This window comes from Hemiscyllium ocellatum, chromosome 42 (genome assembly GCF_020745735.1).
Source record: "Hemiscyllium ocellatum isolate sHemOce1 chromosome 42, sHemOce1.pat.X.cur, whole genome shotgun sequence".
Lineage (NCBI taxonomy): Eukaryota > Metazoa > Chordata > Chondrichthyes > Orectolobiformes > Hemiscylliidae > Hemiscyllium > Hemiscyllium ocellatum.
The window spans coordinates 11,845,339-11,857,485 of record NC_083442.1 but is presented as its reverse complement, the minus strand read 5'-3'; the positions used below and the strand labels follow the sequence as shown (position 1 = coordinate 11,857,485).

Genomic DNA, 12,147 nt, shown 5'->3' with positions numbered 1-12,147 from the left:
CACTCGTCAGGGGTAAATATAGGGTAGGGGAATGGGTCTGGGTGAGTTACTCTTTGGAGGGTCACGTAGATCTGCTGGGCCAAATGGCCTGTTTCCATACAGTCAGGAATCTAAGCTACGAAATAATTTTGAGCACAAAACTGAATGAAAGGTGAAAAACATGAAATTCAGTGTCAGTAAAGCTGATGTGGCACATGATGAAATTACTATGCTCTGAATGGGAGGGAGGATAGGGAGTTGGTTGATGATAAATAATAGGTATTTTTAGGAAATCAGAAATGCAAGACCTTGAAGGCAGCACTTAGCTCACATCATTATTGAAACTCATTCACTAACTAGTGTGATTGTCTGCATAGGACATGCCATATCACTAGTTGTGGATTCTTTGAGTCCTTGCGTGGCTGATAAGCCTGAATCAAGAGCCACATCTCTGATCACACATTTGGCAGGTGTTTCCAAGAGGTGGAATTAGACTTTGGCATTTCAGTTGATCAAGGATGAGAAGTTTTTATCAATCTTGCTGACGCTGCCCATACCACTGGGAAACTTGCTGTTGACAAGGTGAAGACTGGCAGCAATGAAGATGGCATTCCTTTCTCAGATTCCATTTCTGTAGCTCCTCTTGTTGACAAGTGCTCTTGAAGAATAGTGTTCCTTCATAAAGGAAGCTCCTCCAAGTCAGCTTCTTTTGAACAAGAGTCTCCCACATGCTGACTTTTATGTTGCATTTGTTGAAGGAAACATTCACGGAGTCTTTGAAATACTTCCTTTGTCTTTTTTCCATTCGAATGTGTTTCTTAGCTGGGTCAAGAGAATTTTCTTTGGCAGTCAGAAACCAGACATCCTAAGCACATGGTTGACCCAGTGAGGTTGGTTTCAGATGATTTGGCCTTGACAATGGACGCATTGGATCATCCAATGACATTGATGTTAATATGCCTGTTCTCCCAGCTGATATAGAAAATCTATCTCAAACTTCCCAAGGGTACTGAGGTGGCATCCACACGCAGTCCAAGTTTAGGAGCCACACAGAAGTGTCCAAAGGATGCTACCTTAGACACAAGGATCTTAATTTCAGTACGGTTGGCACAGTCATTGAAGATTCTCACCCTTAAGAGTCCAAAGGTGAAGCTGACAGATTGGGTGCAGTTTTGGATCTCCGCACTGATTTCAACCTTAGATGAGAAATGGCTATCTAGGTAAGGGAAATGTTCCATCTTTGAGAAGATCTCCTTGTTGATCTTAATGGAGAAATAGATCAGAACTTGCTCTAGGTGGGTTGATAAAGGACTCAAGCCTACTTGAGGCTCAGAAGAATCCATCAGTGTGCTTCCGCAAAGGCGTGAAATAAAGCTTGAAGAGTCTCTTGCCAGAGAACAATGATCATATTATCATCCACATACTTAAGTTCCACAAGCTATATCAGTGCCCTTTTTTTTCATCAATCTTGCAGATACTGCCCATCCTATTGGGAAACTTGCTGTTGACAAGATGAAGACTGGCGGCAATGAAGATGGAGAAAAGGGTATGTGGCAATGATGTATCTCTGCTTGACTCCTGTCTTGACTTCAAAGGTTTCTGTCACAATACTATTGGTGAGGACTGTCAACAACATCTTGTCGTGGAGGAGGTAGAATATGTTGATAAATATCTCCAGACAGACAGCCTTTGACAAGGTCTTACTTAGCACTTCACAATTGATTCACTCAAAAGCTATGGTCAGATTGATGAAGGCCATAGATTAGTTGGTGTTGTTCCTGGTATTTATCTTGTAATTGTCAAGCTGTGAAAATCATGTCCATACCATGGTTTGGTCAGAAGCCACACTAGGTTTCTGGGAGGATTTTTTCAGAATTTGAGACAGGGCACTTGGCAAGGATTCAAGGTGACAATCTTCCTACTGATGGAGAGTAGGGAGATTCCTCAGTAATTCCCATAGTCTACTTCACCTCCTTTCTTGAAGATGGTGATAGCATCCCAGATATTGGCAAGAATTTCTTCCTTGTCCCAGATTTTCAGGAACAGTTGATGGAGAAGAAGGTTAGCCCTGCACCTCCAAGTTTGAAAATCTTCACTAGGATCCAATCCATTTAGAGTCAGACAGTCATATAACACAGAAATAGGCCCTTCAGCCTGACTCATCCATGCTGACCAGGTTTCCTAAAGTGAACAAGTTTTGCCCATGCCCCTCTAAAACTTATCCTATCCATGAACTTGTCGAAGTGCCTTTTAGCTGTTGTAATGGTACCTGTCTCTGCCACTTCCTCTGGCAGCTTGTTCCATATAGACAGCATCCTTGTAAAAAGTTGCATCTCAGGTCCCTTTTTAAATCTTTCCCCTCTCCCCTATAACCTATGCCCTCTAATTTTGCACTTCCCTGCCCTATGAAAAAGCTCTTGGCTATTCACTTTACCTATGTCCCTCATGATTTTATAACCCTCTATAAGGTCACTCCTCAGCCTCCTACGCTCCAGGATGAAAAGTCCCAGGAAAAACAATGACTGCAGATGCTGGAAACCAGATTCTGAATTAGTGCTGCTGGAAAAGCACAGCAGTTCAGGCAGCAGAGGAGCAGTAAAATCGATGTTTCGGGCAAAAGCAAAAAGTCCAAGCCTATCCAGCCTCTCCTTATAACTCAAACCTTCCAGTCTTGGTAACAACCATGTGTATCTTTTTTCCACCCTTTAGCAGGGCACCCAAAATTGCGTGTAGTTCTCCAAATGTGGACTTATCAATGTTTTGCACAACGTAATATGACATCCAACTCCTATACTCAATACCCTGACCAATGAAAGCAAAGGTTCCAAATACCTTCTTCGTCATCCTATCTACCTGTGATGCAACTTTCAAGGAAGTATGTACCCACACCCTTAGGTCTCTCTGTTCGACAACACGCCTCAGGGCCCTATTATTAACAGTGAAAGTCCTGCCTTGGTATGTCTTCCAAAAATGCAACACCTCACACTTATCTAAATTAAATTCCATTAGTCATTCCTCAGCATATTGGCCCAGTTGATCAACATACCGTTGTACTTTTAGGTAATCTTCACTGGCCACCATACCACCCATTTTGGTGTCATCCACAAACTTACTAACCACACCTCATATTTTCTTATCCAAATAATTTGTATAAATAATGAACAACAGTGGGCCCAGCTTCAGTCCTTGCGGCACACTGCTGGTCATAGGCCTCCAGTCAGAACAACCCCTATCGCTCACTCTCTGTCTCCTACCATCAAGCCAATTTTGTATCCAAAGTCTCCCTGAATCCCATGTGATATAACGTTGCTAACAAGTCCACCATGATGAACCTTGTCGAAAGCCTTGCTAAAGTCCATATAGACAGTATCTACTGCGCTGTCCTCATTTATCTTCTTGGTCAACTCTTCAAAAACTTGTGAGACATGATTTGCTACACACAAAATTGTGCTGACAATCCCTAATTGGTCCCTGTCTTTCTAAATGCATGTGGATCCTGTCTCGCAGAATCCCCTCCAACAACTTATTTACACTGACATTAGGCTCATCGCCTGTCATTCCTTGCAGCCATTCTTAAATAATGACACAATGTTAGCCACCCTCCAGTCTTCCGGCACCTCGCTCTCGACGGTCAATAATAAATATCTCCACTAGATGCCCTGCATTTTTTTCCCAGCTGCCTGCAATATCCTGGGATACACTTGATCAGGTCACAGGGATTTGTCTATGTGTATGCATTTTAAGACTTCCAGCACCACCTCTTCTGTAATGTGGACACTTTTCAAGACATCACCAAGTTCCCTAGCTTCCACATCTTTCTCCATGGTAAATACTAACAAGAAAAATTTGTTTAGGATTTCATTCCTTTCCTGCAGCTCTGTACATAGATGACCCCTTTGATCTTTAGAGGCCCTATTTTCTCCCTCATTACTCTTTTGACCTTAACAAATTCAAGCTTATCCGTGCCCTTAACACCACGGTAGTCCCAGTCTGTTTGGAAAGTTAAAATTATTTATGATAACCCTGTTGCTGTTACAGCTATCTGCAATCTCCCAATATATTTGCTCCTTGATTTCATGCTGACTATTGGGAGCCTCTGAGGCTTTTCCATTCTTCATCTTTGATGGGACGTTGGAGGATTCAAACACATTTTAATTGTAGATCATAAGAGTTCTTTGAGGTGCTCTTGCTGTCATAATTTGCTTTTCTCTCTATCTCTCAAAAGGTTACTCTACACCAGCTTGAGACCAAAGGTATTGGGTTTGTATTTTGCCTTGGTAGCATTGAAGCAGCCAGGTACCATGACTGTTGGCAAGCAGTTGCAACTCCTTAGCTTTCTGAGTCTGCCATTGTTTCTTGATTCTATGACTCAGCCTTTGTTGTTTGAAGAGTTCTCCTCTTTAACTCGTTGGTGATGTCATTTTGCAAGGTAAGGAGAACTATCCTCTTCTTATTAATGAGGTCTTGGATGGTGTGGTCATTCGTCAAACGGCGTTTCATCATCCTATAGCCAATGGTTTGTTCATTATAATGACATGACGGCTGTTTTCAGCTCTTTCCACTCCATTAAAATGAACTTGGAGAATTTGATGAAGACATTGTTCAAAGTTTGATCATCTGCTTTTTTCTGAATTTCCTCTTCATTTTCAGCTGTTTCTGGTGGCATATGTTGGACATAGGGCAGTGGATAAACCGGTAGTCTGTCCAACAATCACCTACACTAGTCAGCCCTTTGGTAATGAGAATTTACTTTTGATCTTGGAATTGAATGATTACGCAATCAAGCATGTGCCAGTGGTTTGATCATGGATGCCGCCAAGAAGTCTTGAGCTTAATGTTTTGCGGAATTGTGTGTTGGTGATGACCAGTTGGCATTCCTCACATTTGATGAGCAGGAGAATCACATTGGAGTTGTCCTTCCTTTCCAGTTTCGGGAGTCCTCTCCAACCTTGGCATCCAAGGAGGATAGTTTATCTTCCTGAGGGATGCTGGTGAGCATGGTGTCCAGGATGGAGTACAAGCTTTATTTGGATTTAAGGGGTGGGGCATAGGCACTCAAAACCATTGCCTTGGTTTTTGGTAAGTCGTTGGTGGAGATTTATGATACCAATAAGAAGCTATGAGATTCAGTTGATGAGTTCACTCTTAATTCTAATTTCACTTGCCCTGGATTGATCCTCAGGTTTTCTTTTCCTAGAGGTATAACTACCACCTTCTTCTGTCAGCTGCCCTTTGTCTTCTTTTCATGTGTCCTGCAGGGCAGCAATATCAATGATGAAGTGGCTGAGTTCACAGGTAACAAGGACAGTACTTCATTCCAGGTGATTGTATTGTTCATTATCCATGATTTTTCCTTACATTCCAGGTTCCAAGATTGAGTTTGACTTTGATTTTCATGCCGCAGGTAGATGCATGATTTTCTAACCAGGTGGGTAATGGAATAGACTAGTTTTAGGGCACCATTTCTAGCCCATTCTTCATGTGGGGTAAGAGCTATGGATAGAGACATATGGCATGGTAACTGGCCCTTTGGTCCAACTCATCCATGCAGACCAACTTTCCCAAACTAAACTAGTGCCATTTGCCAGCATTTGGCTATATCTCTCACGTCTTTCCTACTGATGTACCTGACCAAACATCTTTTAAATGCTGTAGAAGAGGGTTGCTCAGTTGTGAAGGCAGTTGCCAAAATGCACTCCTGTTCTTATTCCAAGAGTGAAACGACTGAATCAAACTTCACCACTTACACATCGGTTCAAACTTGGAAACTTCCAGATCTCACAACTGTGTTCATGTGTTCATGTCACTAACTGCCTAATCCTGCAGAGTTTGTGTTGTGTGCATGGAGGCTTTGAAGTCCTCCACATAGATGTCTTGTGTGAGACATCTTTTTCCACTCCATGGATTTCTGCCTTGCTGTGGAGAGGCTTGAGTGTTCCATTAAACCTGAGAGCAATGCTATCAGGAAATCTTAGTTCCTGGCAATGGCCAGCCATGATAGCAAGGTTAAACGGGAAGAATGAGACAAAGCTCAATGAAAATCAAGTGCTCATTACTGAATCAGGCAGATGACATTCATGTGATATTCACAAATCTGACAGCAGATGAAGGCTTGCAGCATACTCAGTCATCAAGGTTTTTTGCCATTGGAACTGCATCTACCTTGTGTCAAGGTCCATGGATTCATTGATGTGCAACAGCACTCTCATGTTATATTTTTAAAAAGCTATATAAAAATTTAATGGAATACTGAGTTTAATGTCGAGCGAAATATAAATGTTGAGATTTACTGGTTAATCAAGACTAAGTAGAAATAAATTATGATGAGTAATTCAAAGCTAAATTACAGGAGGACATAAATTGATGATTACATACATGATATTTTAGACAGAAGAGGAGAAACCTTTTCTTTTATGAGTAGCCATAAGGCTGTGAAATTCACTGTTGGAGTTTGTGACTAAAAGAGAGACTATGCCAATATTAATAAATTAGATGAGTGATTTGAAGAAAAGGTGAGGAAAGGGATGTGGCAACAAGGTGGGCTTATCAGGGTAAACACAGCGCTGACTAAATAGACCAAATGTTCTGCTTCATAGTTTCTATAGAAATTTAGGATGCAGCAAACTTATTTTAATAAGAAATATAAACTATGTGAGAATTTAACAGTAAATTCACAGCTGCAGTAGAGACGATTCATAGCTGTGGCAAAGACAGATTTACTAATTTCAAAATACTGCCTCACTTCCAATGGAGCACTGACATGACAAGGTGTGTGGAAACAACCATAAAAACAAATGTTATCAACTATTTTTACATTCTAGGATACAACTTATTTAATGAGTACATCTTTGTTACGATTTTTAATTTTCACACAAATTCTAAAAAAGATGAAGATAGAATTATTTATTGAGTGATTTGTTTTTGTTGTTAAGTATATATAAAATTCCAGAATGCAAATGTCTACAGTCAATAAAATCAATGATTTTTAAAATATTTGTTGTGCACTGATCTATAATATGCTTTTGTCTTACCTTCACATTTTTGAGTCACTTCACTAAATCTATGTCCAGCTGGGCACTTGCATTCAAAGGAGCCTACAGTATTTATACAATTTCCTCCACTACAGCTTCCTGGAATAGCTTGGCATTCATCAACATCTATCAAAGTAAATGAAAATATTTTATTAATTCAATCTTTTATTTTCAAAAATTGCACAACCCTTAGTAATATTCAACAACAAACCATTTACAATTATCTATTTACTGTATCCATGTTGTAAATTTTATTAGCAAATTTTAAGGAGTCAAATCTGTAAAGATCCTGCTCCTCTCATGGATCTGCACAGCATAAGAAATCATTTTCACATTCTTATTCACCAACATACTTAGGGGCAATTAAACAACTCAGATTCCTGCTGACACCATTTAGTAAATTATCTTGGAAATCAAAATAGAACACAAGTTTCACTTGAGCTTTTTCTCTGGTCTTTTAGATGTTAAGCATATATAAGAATTCAAGAAGACAACCCTTTAAATTTATCAATAATGTGCCACTTCAAAAAACTTATTTCAGTAACAGAAAAGAGGCAAATGGAATCCATAAATGTAACCAACATTAAGTAACAGTGAATTTCACCAACAAGATTGCACTGATTTTAAATTTCAACTACTTTTTAAATTTTTCCACATATAAATTAATACCGTCAATTTTAACAGTTCAGTGAACAAATATAATCACATATATTGTACTTTTCAAGTCAAAAGTACATATTGCAATTTATCTTAATTTGAAGTGGAGTAAATACACTCGACGCTTTTAACAAACTCAAGATTGTCACTCCATCAGCCTGAAGGACCATCAGACTGTTTTAACAACTGATCTATTTGTACTTCGAGTGTCTTGATTTGGACAATTTGAACCCTGGAATTCATTGGAGACACACATTCTGAAAGAAACATCAATTGTGATGTTCAGAGAGGATTCAAGCTGTGAAAACAGGCTCAAATGAATTCTGTTCTTGCTCTATCACTAACCATCAGAAAAATAAGTTCCTTCTAAAAATGGTTAATTGCATGGAATGTTACTGAAACAAATTCAGCTGCAAGTGTTATATGAAGCCTCTAATTTTCAGGTTGCTATCAGTTTCTGGCATCTTGGGTAAATTACCAGCCAAGAAACAGTGAAAGCATATATCAGAGAGATTGGGCAAGAGAAGGTAAAACTGCTGCTTCACCTAGTTTCAACCCCACCCTCCAGCGACTGACGTGTGGAGTTTGCACATTCTTCCATGTCTGCGTGGGTTTCCTCTATGTGCTCCTATTTCTTCCCACAGTCCAAAGATGTGTGGGTTAGATGGACTGGCCATGCTAAATTACCCATAGTATGCAGGAATGTGTAGGCCAGGCGGATTAGCTGTAGGAAATGCAGGGTTACAGGGATGGGGAGGTCTGGGTGGGATGACTTTCAGAAGGTCAGTGTCGACTTGATGGGCCGAATTGCCTATTTCCACTCTGTAGGGATTTTACAATTGTAGAAGGCTCTGACAATAAGTGCTACTTCTATGAGCCTCCACAAGAAACGCCATGTTAGAAGCTTAATGATCTGACACAGGTCAGATGTGGTAATCAGAATTTAATAGACCTTCCAAGAACTCCCATTGTTTGACACTAGTTTATTCCTGATGATGAAGGGCTTATGTCTGAAACGTCGATTCTCCTGCTCCTTGGATGCTGCCTGATCTGCTGTGCTTTCCCAGCATCCACACCTTTTGACTCTGATCTCCAGTATTTACAGACCTCACTTTCTACTAGTTTATCTATCCTCATTATGTTGAAGATATTCCAAAATTTTAACATTGATATCCTGGAGATTCTATAGGATGGTTTATCAACAAGCATTCTTCCATTGACAGTTTTTCATGAAATGTCACACAGAAAGTTTCACATGATGCACAACTGCTGTTTCACACATCTGCAAACATGTTGCCATGTTATTAGTTTCCATCACACTGCAACTGGAAAACATCACCTACATTTTTCTTTACAAAGAGTAAAAGGAAGGAGGAAGCCTGACAATAGATTACCCAACCAACATTCACCCAATATAACAAACACATGGCAGCAGTTGGGAAAGCAGTCAGGAGGAAAGAAGGTGCGAACAAAAGTGTGAAAGAAATGAAAGCTTTGTTATCACATTCTACTACTATTCATCCTTAAGCTATACGAACACAGAAAACCTATGGGCACACTTGATTGATATTTTCTTTTAGCTACTTAATCAAGTCACAAACGCAGCTACTCAAACATTTTTAAATCTCTTCCACTGTTCACAACAATGCACATGAGACATTAATGAGCCATCAATTCCTTGGAGATATTAACAAAAAGATAACCACAAAAGCATCGCATACAGCATGGTGACCAGGAAATGCAGGTGTTATAAGTTATTATCACACTGCTTCTTCTGAAATAGGAGAGTTACTGAGTAGCTATGGGGCAAAAATCATGAGATTATTCACTTTAATAAAGTGCAAATATTCTACATATATTAGATATATATGCATGCAATACATATGGTCTTCCAGAATAAGCAAATAACAGGGGAACTGGTAGCATCAACCACACAATGACAGAAACATTGCAGCACCGTAGGTTAACCTGAAATGTGATAGCTTTAGTCAGATTTGCAGTTAACAACATACTTAGAATCATAGAGTAATATAGCATGGAAACAGAATACTTGGTCCAAACAGGTCCATGGTGTCCACTCAGTTAGTTCCAATTGCCCTCTTTTGGTCCATATCCCTCTAAACCCATCCCATCCATGTACCTATCAAAATGTTTTTTTTAAATGTTGCTATTGTACCTGCCTCAACCATGTTTTCCTCGCCTTTCACCCTACCAACCTCTACATAAAGTGCATCATCTGCCAACATTTCCGCCACCTACAAACCGACCCCACCCCTATCCACTTTCCGCAAAGACTGTTCCCCACTGTGACTGTCAGGTCCATGCTCCCCAACAACCCACCCTCCCCTCCTAGTATCTTCCCCTGCCACCACAGGAATTGCAAAACCTCCTACATTTCCCCCCCCCCCACCCCCCGCCTCACCTCTGTCCAAACCCCAAAGGAGCTTTCCACATCCACCAAAGTTTCACCTGCACATCCACAAATGTCATTTATTGTATCCGTTGCTCCCGATGCAGTCTCTTTTACATTGGGGAGACTGGATACTTTCTCGCAGAACACTTTAGGGAACATCTCCAGGACACCTGCACAAATCAACCCCACCACCCCGTGGCTGAACATTTGAACTCCCCCTCTCACTCTGCCGAGAATATGCAGGTCCTGGGCCTCCTCCACCACCACTCCCTCACTGCCCAACGCCTGGAACACTTCAACCCCAGGGCATCAATGTGGATTTCACCAGTTTCCTCATTTCCCTACCCCCCCGCCTCATCCCAGTACCAACCTGCCAGCTCAGCGCCATCCTCATGACGTGTCCTACCTGCCAATCTTCCTTTCCACCTATCCGCTCCACCCTATCACCTTCACCTCCATCCACCTACTGTACTCTTAGCTACCTTCTCCCCAGCCCCATCCCTCTCCCATTTACCTCTCCACCCTGGAGACTCCCTGCCTCATTCCTGATGAAGGGCTTTTGCCCAAAACATCGATTTTCCTGCCCTTCGGATGCTGCCTGACCTGCTGTGCTTTTCCAGCACCACTCTAATCTTGACTCTGATCTCGACTCTGATCTCCAGCATCTGCAGTCCTCACGTTTGGCATGTTTTCTAGCAACCCATCCTATATACACACCACTCTCTGCATGAAAACGTTGCACCACATTCACTCCTTAAATCTATGCCCCCTAGTTTTGAATTCCCATTCCTGGGAAAAAAAGGCTATATGCATGCATCCTGTCTATGCCCCTCATGGTTTTATACACCTCAATAAGGTCACTTCTCACTCTCTTATGTTCCAAGGAATAAAGTCCTATCCTGGCAACCTCTCCCTACTATTCCTGGCAACATTGTCATAAATTTTCTTTGCATTCTTTCCAGCTTAACTACATCTTTCCTATAACAGGGTGACCAAAGCTGTACACAATACTACAAGTGCGGCCTCACCAACGAATTATACAACTGTTAAATAATGTCTCAACTCCCATACTCAATGCTTCGAATGATGAATGGCAGCATGCTAAATGCCTTCTTCCCCACCCTTTCTACCTGTGGTGCCACTTACAAGGAACGATGTACTTGTACCCCTAGGTCTCTCCGTTTCACAACACTCGTCAGGTTCTTACCATTTACTGTATAAGTCCTACCTTGGTTTGACTATCTAGAGTGCAAAACCTCACATTTATCTATATGGAATTGCATTTGGTAATCCTCAACCCTCTTCCCCATCTGATCAAGATCCCTTTGTAATTTTTAATAACTTACCTCGCTATCAATGATGTCTCCTAATTTTGCTAAAAGTCACATAAGACCAGGTTATAGTCCAACACGTTTATTTGGAAGCTCTAGTTTTCAAAGGACCGCTTCTTCATCAAGTGGTTGTGAGGCAGGAACATAAGACACAGAATTCATAGCAAAAGATTACAGTGATACAATAAAAAAAACCTAGATTGTTAAATCTTTCATCTTTTAGAATGGATTTGTTGGTTTTGGTTTACATGCATTTTCCCTTGTAATCGCAATTCCTTGACTGATTAAAAACCTATCTCAGCCTTGAATATAGTATATATAATTGATTAATGTCTTGCCATTTTACATGCAAGACAATTATTTATTTTTTCCAGCATCTCCTGGTTATATGTTTTTCTTTACCTCCACACTACTGTCTAATGGCGGTGGTGCTTATATTTTCCCCAGTATCCATATTGTGTGTGTGTGCAGGTGTGAGACACAGTGAAAGACAACAGGTGTATAAATCTTTCTTCAATTTCCACCACCAGAAAGAAAGGAAGCACCTGGGTGGACAGTGACAAGCAATGCCCTTCTCATCAAAGGGCAATGCTACATGATCAAAAAGGTGAAGGGAAGGGTAGGATTAAATCAAAATAGAGTTGGAGGGGGAAATAAAACACCATTCCTTGCAGTGCCCACCTCCCCCGAAAAGCTTGAGGGAGTTGGTAGATACTGCCTGCTCCTTCTCGAGGAA

General features: G+C 40.8%; 1 protein-coding gene across 2 annotated transcripts in view; it reads right to left on the bottom strand.

Annotated features, from left to right (window-relative positions):
- The window catches only part of LOC132834735 (fibrillin-1-like), a 589,699-nt gene that overhangs the window by 428,520 nt on the left and 149,032 nt on the right, over positions 1-12,147 (bottom strand). For both annotated transcript variants that reach the window (XM_060853700.1, XM_060853701.1), the window contains exon 7: positions 7,011-7,136. In XM_060853700.1, the coding sequence (XP_060709683.1) occupies positions 7,011-7,136 (126 nt within the window). The remainder of the gene's footprint in view (positions 1-7,010; positions 7,137-12,147) is intronic.